This window comes from Prinia subflava, chromosome 4 (genome assembly GCF_021018805.1).
Source record: "Prinia subflava isolate CZ2003 ecotype Zambia chromosome 4, Cam_Psub_1.2, whole genome shotgun sequence".
NCBI lineage: Eukaryota > Metazoa > Chordata > Aves > Passeriformes > Cisticolidae > Prinia > Prinia subflava.
Genome location: NC_086250.1, coordinates 15,702,641 through 15,720,600, shown reverse-complemented (window position 1 = coordinate 15,720,600; position 17,960 = coordinate 15,702,641). Strand labels below are relative to the sequence as shown.

The window sequence follows — 17,960 nt, the reverse complement described above, 5'->3', positions numbered from 1 at the left end:
ATGAGCTTTTCTTGTGTTTGTGGGAGGCTGGTAGATGTGCCTGAAGTCCTTTCAGACATCATGTAACACTCTCATATTGGTGGAACTAGGGGAGCACCCTTAGTGAAACCTGTGTCAGCTTGTAAATTCCCTTCCTTCCCCAAAATTTAAATATTGCATTGCCTTTGAAGTTGGTGGTTCATGCAAAACTTGCTCTTAATGGGCTGCAGTGGACTTGTTCCCACGTGCCCGTCCCAAGTCTGTAATTGCATTGTCGGAAGGAAAGCGGCAGGTTGGCTTTGTGCTTGGAAAGAGATTAGACTTTCACCCTTCAGGTGTTATCCTGCACCTGCCTGGAGTGAAGGGCACCCCTCCCAAGGTTATGCTGCTGTGGGATGTGCTTCTCTCCCTGCTCTGTTTTGAGGAAGGCAGCTGCTGCCCACAGCGTTCACTGTCGCTGCGTGTGAATTACTGTCTCCCTGGCAAAGCCTTCGCAGCCTGCAACAGCCCTAAGGGCAGGAAGGTAATGGCTTGTGCACCCTTTCCGGGGGTGATTTCTCCTGATTGCTAACTGGGCTGTGCTGAGGAGCCTGTTTTCCCACCGCCTCTGCTAAACCGGTGTCAAGGATAAATCGGGGACTGCACATGCTGCACTCTCCAGCTCTTGTATTCTCTGATGAGCACCATGTAAATGTCCAAACAGTCTTAGGCAAACAATTATCTTTTAAAATTTCTCTCTTGATTGGTCTATATGTGTCTGTTGAATACTTATTTTATTATTAAATTTTACTTTAGGTCACTAGGTCAGTGTTGATTTGTGGATGCAGGATTTAAAGGCTAGACACTGTTTAATCCATTTGAGCATCTGGCCTTTCATAGTAGACATCCCATTTCCATGTAAGAGAGGAACTGTTTAATGTCTGGTGGAAACTAATGATTTTTTTTTAAAGGCTTTTTTTTTTTTTTTTTAATCTTTGGTAGATTATTACAAGTGGCTCTGATGTTTATGCTTAATGCAAATAAATGATTGTGAATGTAATCTGCTACATGATCTCTTGAAGGAGATTTAGTGTAAAATACAGGCTTTGGGGGCCAGCACAGATGATGGGTCATACTGAGTAGTGATTTGGTTTGGGTTATTTTAAGAGGGTAAGCTAAACTTGGGTACATCATCTCACAATAAAAGGGCATTTTGAATGAGCTCTCTACTAAATAGTGTCTAGAAATGCAACCTAGTATATAATGAGCTCATAATAATCTTGTTTATAGTGTCTGTACTCACTAAGCTTTCAGGAAACTTGTCATTAAATGGTAAAGTCCTGAGTCAATATATAGGAAAGTGGCTTGCACATAAACGATCACAATTGTTTTCTTCAAACAGACAAGTCTTTCTGCTTTTCACTTGACACATGACTGTGGAATGCTGTTTGACATGACTTGGGTTTATTTATACATTGTGTTCGGGCTGCTGCTTGGTGGAGGTTTTAAACATGCTTCGTTTTCAATGCACTTTGTTTCTGCTGTTTAAAACAAAAACCCAAAAAAGCTCAGGCTCCTCGCTGTCTCCTTACAGCAGCATGGTTGTTTCAAGGTTAAAGCCTGCAGCTCCCTCTGAAGGGCCAGCTGTTTTGGAAAGTCCTGGTGCCTGTTTACAAACTGTTCTCTTTGCAAGTCCTGTGGAATAATGGAGTTCTCCAGACACTGGATGTGGGAGGATAAACCTGCTGACACAGGCACTGCTGCTGTTGGTCTGTTTGCTGGGCCTTAGTCACGTAAAATTGCTGGTGCTTTTTATGCTTTCTATGGGTGGGGTCAAAATTCAGGCATTAACACTTTTTTTTCCCACGATGCTGGAAAGCACAGTACCAGATTGTAAAAAACATCAAATTGCTTGGATTTATTCAAAAGCTGATCACCATCCTAAACCTGTGCATTGAGGTGGTGAGTAACTAAGTGGGAGAGACTGGCAGATGAATTATTTTTGTGAATTGTGGTAGGTTTTTTTAGTCTTTTCCAGAGGGGCTTGCATTTAGTACAGAAGTACTTCTGTCCTTCCTTTTACCTGAAGACTCAGGTTCTGCAAATAGTTTCAGAAAATACTCCTCCCAAGTAATTGTTATTCAAAGTTGGAAGAAGACCACAGTGGGAAGAAATGACTGTGTGCCAGCAACAGAATGTCTTGAAGTAGAATTCTTTTTTTTTTTTTCCCCAGTTCATCCAGTTGCTCTTACTATATAATTAGCTGTTCATTTTAAGTATAAAAATACTACTTGGGCTTGTAAGAGCCATGGGAATTGTTTACTCTTTGATGAATATCTCAGCAAAGTAAGTTTTTGAGTGCATTTGGGAATGTGGAGCTCAGGATTGGAAGGAGCCATTTGGTCACTGAGGGGTTTTTGTGTGGGATTTCCCCAGTGCCACCCTCAGCCACAGGTAGCCTTATAACTTACCTGTCATCTAGATGATCAGCAGACTTTTCTTCTGGCATACTCCAAATCACAGACTGTTATGGTTATGGGAAGCAAACTTTAAAAAGAATTTTAAACTTTGCTAAATGATGAAAACCAGTGTTACACTATGCCTCAGAAACTGAACAAGAAGGATTGAATTCCTTGCCAGTGTCATGAGATCGCTGTCAGTAGAACACTCGAGCAGGCACTTTGAGGCATGAACTCTGCTACCAGGATGATGCTTTCTGGGCTCACGCCAGTCTCCAGTGTTTCAGAAGAATGGTAACCCAGAGCAGCCAGACTTTGAATTGAGGGAAGAATAGCCTTCCAGTCCTGACAGATGGCTAGCAGCAGTGCTTTTTCAAGAAGAAGTGCTTCTCCAGCTGCTGATCTTTGGAGGAACCTTCATGGCAGTTTTTGTGTACTACTTCTTGCCTATCTGTAGACATTTTGTGGCTTGTGCCTTCTTCTTCACATTGTACTTTTTTGCTGTGGTTTTACCACTCCCACAGATGCACTTTACCTTCATGGAGAGGGTGTAGGTGCAACTAACCCTGATATTAAACAGTGTTGCAACTTGTCTGTTCCACTTCTACTTGTAGTAACACTTACCAAAGCCCAAAACCAAATCCATGCTCACCTGCCCAATTAGGTGTGGTTTATATTTCTGAGTACCTGTTTTAAATTTGTTAGCTAAGATTGAAACAAAGATTTATACAAATCTTTTCAACAAAGGCTCATGAACTGGGGATTGAGGCTGCAGAAGACCTGAATTACAGACTTTTTCTACAACCAGGGGTTTTATTTTGAAGGCTTGAAGTAGTGCCATGGGTGGTGTGCCACCTGGAGAGGTGTCAAACATAGCTGCTGTTTGAGTAGTAGGGGGGAAATTAGCTCCAGAGATTGTAATAATACTTTAAAGAACAACTTCATTCTGTAATGAGTCATTCCTGCAGGGCAGGACCTGAACTTCTCACCTGGAATTTTTCTTCATTGTATCTCTTCCTCAGTATCAGCATCCTTTGTGTTCTCCTACACTGCTGTCCTATTTCCTACACAAGCTAATATTTATTTTTTTATTCTCCTCCCTTTCTTAAGGAGATCACTGATGCTCAGGAAGATGAGTGAAAGCATGAAGTGGCTTTTTGTGATTCAAAATAGTTTTGTGGCTTCCCATACAATGCTTGTAGCAGTTATATTGCGACTGAGACATGGAATAAACAATTTGTGCTCATTTTACTTGTTCAGTGTGGTTGAGTATTGTTCAGCTCTCTAAAATATCAAAAGGCTTCAAAGGTTATGTAAGATTACCTTTTGCCTTTCTCTAAAGATCCTGTGCCGCTTTTCTCTACAGCTGAAATACTTCTCTGGCAGCTCGGTGTGTCAAGGCAGTTTCCAAGACTAATTCTGATGTCTGTTCTCTGCAGTAGCTCTTGTTCACGCCATTGCTCGGAGCCTTATGTTGCTGTTATGACTTGGCCACCCACTATAATGTAACTGGCAAGTGTTTTAGTCCCTTGGCTTGTCAAGATTTCTGTAAGTCGGTTTCAACTGTGGAAGCTGCTACAAACACTCTCAAAGATAGCTGCTGTAAGCCAAAATAAATTCAAAGGCTCAGTGATGGAATTAGAAGTTTGCCTGAGAACTGAAAGACAACAGTTAAAATCAAATGTGATGAAATACTCACAGTTAGCAGTGTGAGCACTGTTTGCCCTCAGTGAAGTCAGCAGTGCTGCACCCCTCTGTTGTCTGCTAGCATCCATTATTTTGGAGATATGCTCATTTTAAAATCTCAGTCTGGAGCACTGGAGATGAAGAGCCTTGCCCACGAATTTTGCCCACTTGTTCTCCAAGCTGTGGCTTGGTTAGGTCATAAGAGACTGAACATTTGTGTGTGTGTATGTGTTTATAAAGCTGATTTGATTGATTTTAAAAGTCTGTCTAAACAATTGAAATGAATGTTCCAGATTTGTCACTGATTTTACTAGTCTTATCCCTGGTGTTTCCCTGGTTTGCCTGAAAATATTCCAAACATTCCAAAATTTTCCCACTGTTGAAAAGTTCTGAAAATTGTAGAATGCTTTTTTAGTTGCTGTTTAACATGGGAGCAAGACTTCAGTTGACATCTGAGGTGGTTCTTTTTTTGTGTTTGTGTGTCTTTCTTGGAGTGTCCTCAGCTTGTGTGATATACAAAAGGATTTCTGGTCTTGTGTGAGCAGGAGTGTGACATTCCCTCAATCTGGTACTAAACATTTTCAGTGCAAAACAATGCCCAGGACACAGTCATGATGAGAGGGAAAAGCCTCCCAATCCGATGTGATCTACTTACTGTTCTTTGATACTCTAGTCTGTTCATCATGTTTTAATGGATTAAGATTTTCTTTGCACTGCATTAATCCTGTTTATCACAAAATGGGGGTGGTGTTTTAGAATTTCCTTCCGTAAGAAAGACAACAATGAAACCTGGCTGTGTCTGTCTGATAGCTGGCATCTTCTCTGATTCTGGGTTTTTAGAGTTCAGAGACAGCAGTAAAGGAACTGTGGGGGAAATCTTATTGATTGCTTCTGTGTTGAAATAAATGATGAAAAGTCATTAGTGTCTGGCTGATGAGGTCTGGTGTGTGGATGGCAATAATTTAAAGGAAATTACAGTTTCATTAGTGCGGATGTGGTCTCAAAGGCTATGTTTAACCATCAGCACAACTTCACTATATAAAAACAGTCACAACTCTCTCTGATCTTTCACCCTTAGTGCTCCAAAAGCTGAAATACACTTCTACATTCTCTTATTTGACACCACTGTCTGTATTTTTCCTTCCTTCTTTGAATCAAATTGGTCTGTTGAATTCCTTGTGATCACTTTTCTCTGGACAATTGAGGGACACAAGGCTGGACGGACTGGAAAAAAAAAAAAAAAAAACCAAAAAAACAACAAAAAAAACCCCAGCTATATGTATTAATAGCAGGGCAGAAAAAGCCCTGCAAAGAAGGGCCCAATTTGCTGACTGTCCTGTAAATACTAGATTATATTGGCCCTAACAGGAAAAAGTAAGACTACAACTGTAGATATATTTGAGGCTGAAGGAAAGAATTGTGAACAGATAATGACATTTTTTGTCCTGAAACTGATCTGGTAAAAGATGTCCTTGCCCATGCAGGAGGGCTGGGCTGAATGGTCTCCATCCAAATCACTCTATGCTTCTGTGATTTTTAGGAACTGATGTGTTCTGGAGAAAGCTCATCTGATACTTTCTGTAGTGTGACTGGGAGGATGGAGGAAGGTGGAAATGGCTTTCAAGTTTCTCCTCCTCAGAAAGCATGGAGTCAGAGCTAAGGTGGAATAAGTTAAAAAAGCCTGTACTGTCACATATTCTGTTTAAGAAATGTAAATGGGATTCAGGGAAAGACTAAACAAATTCATGGTGACTGTAGCTTTCAGTATCTGCTAAAATACAGTTGCACAAATGACATGGCTGATCCACAGACTGATGCTGTAATCCATGGGGCTTCCGTGTTTGATGCCTTCTGCAGTGGGTTACCCAAACATTTATTACTGCTTCTTGTCAGATGAAGAATATTTGACTAGTTTGTCAATAATTTTTCCCCCCCATCATATTTTGTAGTCTTATCTACCCCAGAAGTGTATTCATGCATTCCACTCTGCTGTTTGTTGTGAACCTTCCATGCAGGTTTGATTAACTCAAACCAAGAATAATTTGTACTTTATTTTTAGTATCTAGCATTGCCCTGATTTGATTTTTATGTGGAAGTGAAATCACAGTCACTGCAATCTGATCTGCTTGTTTTGTGAGTCTGTTGTTTGGATTTTTAACGTGGAAGGGGTAATTTTAAAGTTATGAATTCAGCCTTTCAGTGTACTGCTGAATCTAAGGACAGTTGTGTGTGGTGATCTTCCTGGATTGGGTCGTGGTCTTTTTTTTTTTTTTTTTTTTTTTTTTTTTTTTTTTTTTTTTTGTGGGATGCACGTGTGCTTTGTGTGTTTGTATGTGACCAAAAGCTACATTAACTGGAAAATGAGCCTGCTTCCCTAAATAGTAACATGATTTTGCAGGATATATATTTATCATTTGTATACATAGAAAGGAGGTTTTAGAAATAAAAACTGTTAAACATTTTTTTTAACAGAAGAATTGGCAAATCAAACCCCATTGATGGAGACATAGTCTTTGACCACTTTTCATGTCTAAACCCAGAAATCCTTTAACAATTGCTGATCTTTCTTTCCTATAGAAAATTGACAAATGAACCACAGATTCCTGAGTTTTTAATGTACTTTTTTTTAAGTATGGAAGGTACTTTAAGCTACAGAAACCCAGCTTTATATGGTTAGTGTAAAACATAGTGTTGCCATAGAAGACATAGTCCTTTTGCAAACTCTAATAGAATAGATATCACTCAATGGTCTTTGATATAGTTCTCTGATTTCATTGAATTGCAACCATTTCATTATTTGTTTGGAGAGTTTTGTAGTTGCTTGTCTTACTCTTACTCTTGAACTAAATTGCAGACAACAAGATGTTATAGTGACAAATACTGTGCAAACATAAGACAAAAAGTTCTTTTCCTCTAAGAACTTTTATTGTGTGTTCTTTGAGCACAACCACAAGCTTTCCCTTTGGGACACATAATACAGCTGAACTGGAAGAACAGAAAAAAAGGATGGAAAAACACTGCTATTTACTTCCTAATTATAGCATGGTAATTGTTCATCACATCTACCTTGAGATTTCTTTTCTTGCAATGGGATGAAGTCACAATCTCCTTGCATGTAGAACCAGGAGAGGAGAGTGATAGATGTTCCTGATTTTCAGAATTTGGAGGGGAAAATGTCCTTTCAACAAATGTGTTTTTGTTGGGCTGCAGATCCAGTGTCTCTTAGTGTTTCTCACCTTGTTGAGGGTTAGCTGCCCACCTTTGTAAAGATACCGTTGCTTTTCCTTGTTGCAGCAGTCCTGAGTACCCATTCCTAAACATCCTCCTTGCCCAGCCCACTTCTGCGTGGACTTGCCCTGCTCCTTTTACTGGTGATCACTGATTTCTGTAGGTCACTTCCTTAATGTAAAATTTCCCCCATCCTTTTGTTCATTATATGCCTGCAAATCTTGAGGTATGATACAGCTGTTTCTTCCTTCCACTGGGGCAAAGCTTGAAGGGTGCTCTTTGACAGGACAGCAGTTTTAGATAAACTGTGTGCTTTGGGGTTTTTTTAATATATTTTGTTTAAGCCATCCAGGCTTCTGCACCAGATCACTTGTTACTGATTTTAGCTTCTCCCACGAGTCACGAAAAGGACAGCATGTGGAAGGTCTGACAGAAGTGAGGGTCGCTTTGGGACACGGCTCTGTGGTGTCCTGTGGCTGATCCCATTTCCCTAAAAATAGCTGGGAGCCAAGCTGAACCCCTCTGCAGACTACTTGTGAGAGGGACATTTAACAGCACCTCAGGAACTCCTTGGGTATGAGGACATGGCATGCTTTTATATCTGCTCATGCCCCAAATGCTGTGATTTTGAAGTACAGGGGTGTAATGGCGAAGAGAAAGGGGAGATCATTGTGAGTCAACCACAACTGCTTTATGGGAGCCCTTTATGTGAAAGGAGCCTTCCTCTCTGGGACTCACTGAGATGTCTGTAGACCTCTCACATGGAAAAAGAAAGTTGGGAGGTATTTCCATACTGAAATTCAGAAGTTCTCCTTTGGAATTCTGTGTCAGGGTGCAGGTGGGTTACTGATCCTTGGACTGGGACAAAAATCCCTCTCCATCACTGGCTAACACAAACTGTGCATCATGCTCTGATGCACAACCTGCAGTAAACCTTTCCAAGCACTTTGTGCCTGAAGTGAGTCTGCAGGAAGGAGCAGAGAAGCAAAAGAAAGCCACACTGAGTGCTGGACTGTGATTCACTGTCACATGAGCCAATCTGGTTTTGAGGGCTCTATGTCACAGTGACACACTGCTCATGTAGCTCTTCAATACTTAGTTCAGCTTTCCAGGTTTCCTAACAGTACTCATGTGACCTCCTCAACTTCATCACACTAAGAATATTCAAATCAGTTATGTACACAGTTTGAGTCCCCTTGTCTGCAAAATGGGGTAAGTACTGACAGAAAGCTGGTATTGCTTAGTCTGAGAAGTACTTGGAGGTGGGAAAAAAGTAAGTGCCAAAAAATGAGTGTGAGATGTTTATGAAAAATTTTAATTATTGGAGTGAGGAAGTCATATATGAGCCAATAATTTTGATTTGGGGTAACATAGTTTCATAGAGCTAGCCTTCTCTGCAAGGACTGTGTTTAGTCTGTGTAATTATTCTGGTTATACTAAATGATGGCAACTTCTTATCTTAGTAGTATGACTTTTATAACACATTAATGAGAATGTTTTTTTCATTTAAGTAATTGTTCTCCATGCCTCTTCATCTGCCTTTTAGAGAAAATTAATAAAACTAACCTTAATTTTTAATTAACTGTTCTTTAAAGTTCATAGGCATGTTTTGGTGACAGGGAAGGCATAGCTCCACCTCCTGTTGATGAGTTTTCAGCTAATACTTGCATTGTGCCATTTGCATGTTTCTGCTTTTAGAGAAAGCAAAGTTGGGCGTAGAACACTTGTGAAACCAGGGTAATAGGTTAATGAGATATTCCCCTTCTAGCAGTTTAATCTCTTCCAAATCCCCTTATCTGCTAGCTAATCAAATAGATATGGAACAAATAATATATTACTTTTTTTTTTAAAAAAGGAGGAGTTAAATATGTATTTTAGAAATGTGGAGTGGTGGCTTCTTTATACCTGTTCAAATGTTGCTACTTCTGGAAGTGAAATAGGATCCCCAGTTTCCTTCATGTGTGTAAAATTCTTCTTTCTGAGTGCAGTGACTCTCCTTTCTGCCCTTACTTTTCCTTGTGTGACCCATTCTCTTTGCTTGCAATGGTGAGTAACAATTTAGGTAGATGCTTATCTAAAACAATTGCTTCTTAAATTCTTTTGGAGCCACTTCTCTTACAGTTTTCTAACCTGCTGTATTGTTTGTGTCAATATTGAAAGCTCTGTTGCTGATCCAATCTGAATTTAAAATCTGGCATGTACTTGTATGACAGTCATTATCAGTGGTGTTCCTGGGTTGGGGAGAGCAGACCTGGCTGAAGAAAGGCTGGCAAAGCCCTCACTCACTAGCAGATGGACAAACCAGCCTCCTGAGGAAAGTGGTTTGTTCCAAACGTGAGAAACTGAGCAGAAAAATTATCTTCTCAACAAAGGCTTTCCTGGAGCAATAAGGTGTTCTGTTACAAGGGCACTTCATGTGCAAGCCCAAGCAACAGGGGCAAGCTTTGAGCTCCTGGAGGCGAACTCTCAAAATACAAATATAACTTATGCATTGGAGTTCTCTTGGTCTGATTATGAAACTCAAAACGCAGCTAATGCTACTTTTTATTTTAATGGTGCATTGATGACCTGGGTGAATAAAATTTGTGTGTGTCTTTAAGCAGCCTGGGATTACTTGCTAGGAGTATCAGGGATGAGGAAATGCAACTTCCTAGCTCAGCAGTTGAAAAATAAATGCTCGAAACAGAAAGAAAACTTGTAAATCTTGGCCAAGGTGCTAAAAATGTGTTCCATTTAGGTTTCAAATCCATATGTGTGGAGCTTGCATCTGCTCATCTCAAGATGAAAAAGGCACCAAAGTGTTGAAATAACTGGAGGAAAGTTGTGTTTTGTGCTGGTTTTGGCAATATCCCTCTGCCGTACAACATCTGTAATAGAAAGGAAACAATCAGCTGCCGTTCCAGAGGGCTGCCCCTCAGTGACAAACAGATCCTCATGGATTGTTCTGCAAGTGTGCTCCCAGTAACCCTTGGAGCTCCCCCTCCGAGCAGCTCTGCGGTGTTCTGAGTGCCTGGAGGTGGAAAGGCTGCAGGGAGCTGAGGCTTGGACCAGTGCAGAGGTTGAGAATCACCTCGGCTGGCTGCTGTGTTCTGATTCATACTATCAGGATTGACAAGGCTGGATTCACATCCCAGGTTTTTTCTCCTGCTGAGATGAATGTGTGCTAGCTGGGGATCACATGGTGTGGGAGCTGGGAACAATAAAAGAAAGTTACTCGGGGTAACTTCCTTTTCCAGTTAATCCTTTTGCTTTTTGAAACTGTGTATTTCCTCAGTTCATAATTCACTCTAATATCTTTGTACCGTGCCCTGGAGCACGATTCGTAGTTTACGTCATTTAAAATTTGATTTTAAATTACTCTAATCAATTTTAATCTATGTCAAATAAACAAATGTTTTCATAACAGTTCTTTATTATAGATTCTTTTGGTCAGTGCTCTGGTACCCTGTCCCATGTACTTAATTCTAGGCATAAATTTAAAGAGAGGTTAGGAAAAGCAGAAGATGATTTGAAATGAGCACCATGAAATATAAAGGGAGAACAAAACTCGAAACAGAAAAACGTACTAACTTGTCCTTTAACCTTGGTGCTGCTTTAATTCCAAACAGCAACGCAATTAATAGTGACAAAACTTTCATAGTGGCCGAGGTATTAGACAAAACAACTTACAGTAGTCCCTCCTCCTCCTGTCTCCAGCAGTTTGTAGGTTACATAAGCGGATTTCTTTGTTTTTCCTCTTTGCTGGTGAGCACACTCGGCGCTTTTCCCCGAGCAGAGCGCTTTGCTTTGCTTACGCTGGTGCTCCTTGCCCTCCGGGAGGAGGAGCCCGGTGCGGCTGCGGGAGGCAGCATGTGAGCTGCACACCAGCATCTGGGGAGCTGCTGCCAGCTCCCAGGGCTCGTAAATGGGATAAACGGGAGCCCCGAGGTTATTACCACGGCAAAGTCAGTTCCTCGGGCACTGGTACTGGATCACACTTTGCAAACAATGTCTTCTGAACGAGGTAAGGCTGACCGGGATGCTTCTGGTAAACTTTAATCTCTTCCAGACTCGGGGTGTGTTTGTGTCCAGAGACAGCAGGAGTTAAAGCTTCTAGTCTGAGGCAAGCAAACCGGTGAACATCAGCTGCCTTGTGATGCAATACAGCTGGAATGCTCTGGTGGCTTTTCCTCCTATTCGCAGTAAATGAGCTTGAAGTCTCCCGAACGGATTGCCCCATGCATCTGCCACACCAATAACCCGCTGCTTTTGGCTTGTTCTGCTGCTGCTTTCCCAGCTCGGGACTTTCTTAAAAGCAAATGAAAAAAATTTTGACGTTAATAAGTGGTTTCAGTTCCTGGCTCATTTGCCAGATTCACTGAGTTCTGTTTATAGCTTTGAGTTTTCTATAGAACATATCTATAAGAAAGCACTGCCTCTAAGATTTAAATCCTGCATAAGATTTATATCCTTGTTTTAGGAAATAGGTGTACACTTGTGACTTATACCCAACTTTTCACATATAATGTTGCAATAATCCATTTAACTGATGCTTATGTTACACTTAATGCACTGAATTGGCTTCCAGAATTTTTTAAAAAAATCTTTTCTTGCACCATCCAGTTGAAATGTTTGGATTTTTTCCCATTGTATGCTTGTAAATGAGTTTTAAAGAATACTATTGAAAATACTGCTTTACTTCTGAGTCCATTTTCCAGCTCTGAGAAAAATTCAGGTTGGGGTAAGTTCAATCAGAAGGCATACCCAACCCTAACACTTAATAGAAACCAGCAAATATTCTGAATTAGGTTTTTCACAGAGTGAAGCTGATCTGTGGAAGGTTTGGGTTTAGCATGCCAGTCTCCCTCTCTGGAAAGCCTTCTGAGGCTAAAGAGAAGGAAGGAAGTTACTGGCAGAGTGAGTTTGAGCTTTACTAGAGAAGCTTGGAGTAGATGTATGTAAATAGTTCTACCCAGTTCTCCAGATTGCAGTAGTTGTGGGCATCTTCTGCTTTTTTAGGGGGGTACAAAGAATACTTGTTTTAAAAAAATTCTATTGGCTCCTTATCTGCTGTATGAGCAAGTTTGAAAAGGCCCTTTTCCCTCCAGCCTTCAATAAGCAATGAAAAGGTTGGGAATCACACCTTTCCTCCCACTCCTTAAATACCATTTTGTTGTATCCCGAGAAGAATTTATAAGTAGATGTAGGAAGCTTACTTTCTCTGACCTGTCTCTTAAGAGCTGTTTTCTAGTATTTGTAATGTGTATCCTTTTCCTGTAAAGGTGATGTGAACTCTTATGGATTTTTCAGGAAGGATAATGTGGTGTTATAACCATTATTTCCTCTTTCCCTTTGGCTTACTTTCAGTCTGGAAAGGCCTAGGCCTACTGAATTCTCACATCTAACAGTGGCAGTATGAATGTCAAATGGAGTGGTGAAGCTGTGATATTTGATTTTTTTTCTTTTTAGATTACCTATGTGACACACAAATAAATTTGTACATGCTTTAAAGTGACATAAATTATATTATCAGGTGTAGGAGACTATGGATATAGACAGTGCACAGAGAAAGGGTGACAGCAGGCAGGTCCAGTCTGCATTTTAAATCGAGTGGACAGATATCCCTGAATCCCCCTAAACAGTCTCAGAGAAGCAGTGAGTGTCTTGCTGAAGCATTGGCTGCCTCCAGTGTAAAACACAAAGAAATCCTCCCAGTGCTGACTGCTGGGACTGGGTGAGAGGGCAAAAGGAGGGACAGCACCCACAAGAAGTATAAATTCACATGGCAGTTCATTCATTGTTACCACCGTGGGCAGTTTGGGCAGTTGAGTGTCTCCAGGGACCTGCGCCAAGCAGGTTTTCCAAACACTAAAGGCCCACAACAAATATGTAGAATGTACTTTTCCTGGAGCGTTGATGTTTTCGAAGACTTGAACTTTATAGATTTATATTCTTGTAGTAGTAGTATTCACTATCAGGGAAAAAAACTGATTTCAAGGAATGCCTTTTCAAAAGGTCATTGATACCATGACTCAGAAGTCAACAGGGACTCCAGGGTTTTCATTATGCTTTTCTTTGGGCCTGCAGCACTGAGTCTTATGTTAGTCTTTTACGTGAGAGGTGCTATATAAACAGAAAATGTCTGTTGGTTTACACCAATGCTTGTAAACCCAGTGTATTTGTTGAGTCTTTACTAAACATTCAAAATATTTATGTAATTCTCCTCTATCTCTCCCATTCTGCCCTGGATTTATAATTATTATAAAACAAAGGAGTAAATTTCTTTAGTGTTAGAAGTTTGGAACTTTAGTGCCCATGTATTTCTTACAGTTTGAAGGCAATACTTGACCTTGAGAAGGACGGATAGTTACAAAATACAACCTTTCCTTTATATTGCCATAAAATGTTTAACACATTATGATTGCTCTTGCTTGCCTGTGAAGAAACTCTTGCAGTCATGACCTGTCACAATGAAAAAGGGGACAAAAAGAAGGGGAGGCAACAGCTGGGTTACGTCATGTGAGGTGGAGAAGGATTGGAATGTTGCCAAACCTTGTACTAGAAAAGAAAATAAATGCTTAACCTTAAACAAATGATTTTTTTAATGAGTAATTTTGTAGACTTTATTTGCTCTCTGTTTTGGAAAACTTTTTTCCCCACCATGCAAGCCATCCACTTCTTTTAGTGACTACTACAATGCTCCTTCTGATGCCGAGGGAGAACTCTAAATATTCCATGGGAGTCAGCAGCGTCCTGTGGGGCTGCAGTTTTGTGAGCAGCTGGAGGGATCCAGTGGGCAGCTGCTGCCAGGAGGCTGCCAGATCCCTCCCTGAGGCTCTTGGGCTCATCCATGAGCCAGCTCAGCTCATTCCCACTGTACAGAACTCCAGTGGTAAAACCCGTGTGCGCTCGCCGGGGAGCCAAGGGGGATTACATTGACCTGGAGGGAAAACCAGCGAGCCCTGGTAAGAAGTGAGCAGTGGGAGCTACAGGGGTGTGGAGGGATGGAAAGGATGGAACTTTTCATCTTGGTGGGGGCTGTCTCACTCTGGGGTAGCTGCAGTTTGGGTGGGAACAGACTTTTATTTGGTCTGTACTGGGGCCTTCGAACATTTGCGTTTTGAAACGTTCGCAGAGTGAAAGGTTGCACCTCCTTGAGATGTGTTTGACAAAACTTCAGCCATTTCAAAATTATTTCTCTTCTTGAAGTCTAATTGGGTTTAATGTATTTTTGCATTACATTACTTTTTTTTTAATAGCATTTCCTATCCATTTGCACACTCAATGATAAATATTCATAGCAATATTAAGCTTTTTGGAACAGTATGATAATTTTTCAAGTTTCATAGAAACAAGATATTTGAATTCTCCAGCTTTGTAAGTTTTAAGAAATGATCTTCAAAATTCATCATGCAGTTGCTGTTTTTCTTATTTAAAAAAAAAAAAAAAAAAAAGTAGATTTTAAATGGATGTCTAGAAAAGAGAGGAGAGGGAATTAAACAATAGAATACTTCTGAATTTTAATCTTTCAGCCTGTTCAGTGCATGAAGTGTAAAGCTGTTTCAGTCTGTATAATGTTCAAGAGGCAAATGCATTCATGTGCATGTCTGTTAACCTGGAGTGAATTCTGTGGACAGCACAGAGAGTGGTCATCTCCGTCAATTAAGGGCTGAGGGATTTTTTTTCCTCACTTGGATTTCAGGCAACTTGTATTTGGCTTCCTTACATAAGGATGATTATGAACCAGTGGGTTAATGTGAAATGGTGATTGGTTTCTTGTTCCTTACGGAAAGGAGGCGATGTAAAAGCTGGCACAATTGTGGTAGGCTTTCAAGAGTCTGGGCAAGGAAGGTCCTTCCTGAATGATTTCACAGGAAGGCTTTAAATGCACTTAAACGAGGCTTTTTGTGGCCATTCTTCACTTTTTTTTCTCAACCAGGTCAAAAGCAGGAAGCACTTGAATTCTTGTGAAGTGTCCAGCTCGGGGTTCTTTATGTTTGTGGCTGGGCACAGTGAGCATTCCCCGGGAGCCGCTTGTCCCGCGGTGTTCGGACCTGGTGTTGGTAATGGCTTGGCAGGGAGGCTGCGGAGCCTGCCGAGGGCAGGAGGGCTCCTCTCCATCCCCGCCTCCCTCCTCATCACACAGTGCATGAGTTTACATTTACTTATAACCTTTCATGTCACAGGAAGCAGTGCCTGGTAGCCTGTTGTAAAGCTATTGTGCAGTTAATACCCTGCTGCCTGTTCTATAGTTAGGGCTTATTTCAAGCCATCCGTTTTTAGATAATATTTGTTTTTATTATTTTTTCCCCTTTCTGTCCCTACTGTTTTCTCCAACTGAGCTATTATTGAATAAAATCAACATTACTTAGTTGCTACTTGCTTCTGGAAAGGGAATCTTGTCTTCCTTTCCCTATCAGTAAATTCTCATCTTCGCCCAGGCTCCAGTGCATCTAAGGTGAATGAATGCATGGAACTGGCTGCTTTATTTTTTTGGTGGGGTTACATTTCTGATGGCTTAACTTTCCCAGACCACATCCTAAGGCTCGATGGGTGCCAACACTGGTGCACAGAAAGTGGGAGCGGGCAGCCAGGAGGAGGGAGGGGAGTGGGTGGAACAACTTGTGTCCGTGACAGCTGGCTGCTGGATGAGCCCCGGGTTGTCAGATGCTGGCAGGACACACGGACTGCCTCAGCAGCTGGATCAGGGAGCAGTTTCCGTCTCTCAGTGATAATTTTATTGACTTGTATTGAGTAATTGACTTCCTTCTGGATCTTTGGCTGTTCTGCATTTTGGATATACTATATCATGTATTTATTTCTTTAAATTACTTGAATGTGCATGTATTTTATAACTTCTGCTCAGATCTTCTGAAACGATAAATCAGTTACAGTTTCAGCCTTCTGTAATTAGATACTCTATTTTTTCCCCCTTGGGGTCTGTGGGGGCTTTTTGCTTTGGGTTGTTTAGCATCCTGTTTCTAAAAATGATTTCTTTTAGTCCTTTTATCTACAGAAATAGCTGATTTCATGTCTCAAAACATATGGATAGTTTCCAAAACAGCTCTGAGTTGAGATGAAATAACTGCACAGATAACTGGGCAGAGAACAGAACTGAAGTGTCAGTGACTTGTTACAGCAATTTAGAAGCACTGAATACTGAGCAAAATGATGAAATTTGTAGTTAGCTCAAATTTCTCTAAGCGCACTGTTATGTTATAATGGCTTATGAATTATAGAAGGGGAGGTCTTTCTGTCATTGTCTGAGTAATCCCTGCGCTTGCCTGGTAAGTATAGGCTAATGAATCTTCTTGAATTATTCCAGTGATTTGTGTGAGATAGTCAGCTGCATTTTTCCTTCAGCTGACCCCAGTATTGCAGGTGCTTTCTTTAATATGAAGGTAAATTGGGCTGCCCAACATAGTGTCATATTGTTTATCTGATGTATGATAAAAGAAAGAAGAAAATAAATCATCTTAAAATATGACAAATAAAGTGGAAGAAACACCAGGCTCAGTGCAACCATCCTTGCCCAGACAAGGGATTCTTTGGAGATCAGTAAATCTGTTTTCACAAATGTGGTATCTTGTTTAGTAAATAGGAGCTTGGGGCACTTAGTAAATGATGATTGCCATCTGTGCAGAACATGCTGGTGTTGAAAACTTAGTGAAAGTTATCATTGTTGCATAAAATAATAGTTGAGGGGTCATAGCTCATCTCACACAGCTCTGCAGAGAAAACTGAAGAAATAATTTTGGGAAAATGTGGAGGAGGATCTGTCAATCTTTTCCTGTGGTAGGGTTCATAATCAAAATTACTATTAATGCTGTAGGAACTCAAGAAAGCCACACAAGACTTGCTCAAGCCCTTCCGCCATCAAACATGAAGGAAGCTGTAAAGAGACCATGGGACAGGGAGGGGAGGAAGTGCCCCCAGACACAGAACTCACCAGAGCTCCCACTTCCACGATGGGGGGAGAGGTTGGCTGGTGTGGTCAGGACTCCGCTGCAGCTTTGTGAAATGCAGTCATGTGAGAAGCAGCCCTTGAGCTGAAAGTTGCCATCATGACTTATGGCACTGGCAAAAGGCAGTGCTGACAAGGAGGGAGGAATTACCTGAGGTTACCTGGTGCAGAAATGAGGCAGTAACAGCAGGGCAGCTGACTTGGGCTACAGGGTCAACTTGCCCTGCCTATTCCTGGAGCGATGGAGCTGATGCTTCTCATTGTACCCCTTTTCTTTCTTGCTGTTTCTTGTTTTGGATCCCGTGGTTCTTAGCCACATCAAGTTCATGGTACATGGCTGTAGGGTCAGGAACCGTATTCACTCGTAAGTCTTGTAGTTTTAATAAAAGCTAAGAAAAAATATTGTCCAAATCTACTGAAAGATTTTGGTACTATTTCATGAAACACAAGCCATGAAAAGTCTCTACAAGTAAAGGAATCCTGGTGCATATTTTCTCTCTGAACATGTATTATCAAGCACAAAGTCTAAAGAGTAAAGTGAAAACAAGGCTTTGAGGGAGCATATTTAATATAGGAACTAAGTATGTAGAAGAGAAGTACTTTATTCCTGTAAACAGAACTTCTTGCCCTCAGAGCTCTCCCTTCAGTCATGTCTTTCTGGAGATGTGGTTTGAACATTTATTTTT

At 40.9% G+C, this 17,960-nt stretch overlaps 1 protein-coding gene and 1 long non-coding RNA gene across 4 annotated transcripts in view; one reads left to right on the top strand and one right to left on the bottom strand.

Annotated features, from left to right (window-relative positions):
- FGD4 (FYVE, RhoGEF and PH domain containing 4) overlaps nucleotides 1-17,960 on the top strand; it is a 99,186-nt gene that overhangs the window by 38,458 nt on the left and 42,768 nt on the right. The window contains exon 1 of one of the 3 annotated variants that reach the window (XM_063395613.1): nucleotides 11,182-11,334. The exons of the other annotated variants lie outside the window; for them this stretch is intronic. Within the exon in view, the coding sequence (XP_063251683.1) occupies nucleotides 11,319-11,334 (16 nt within the window). The 5' untranslated portion in view covers nucleotides 11,182-11,318. Of the gene's footprint in view, nucleotides 1-11,181; nucleotides 11,335-17,960 lie in introns of those variants that run through there. 3 annotated transcript variants of the gene reach the window in all.
- Nucleotides 6,360-11,139, bottom strand: LOC134549730 (uncharacterized). The gene is made up of 2 exons (XR_010080164.1): nucleotides 11,001-11,139; nucleotides 6,360-10,198 (listed from the first exon to the last, which is right to left on the bottom strand). It is a non-coding gene; the product is annotated as an uncharacterized LOC134549730 (long non-coding RNA).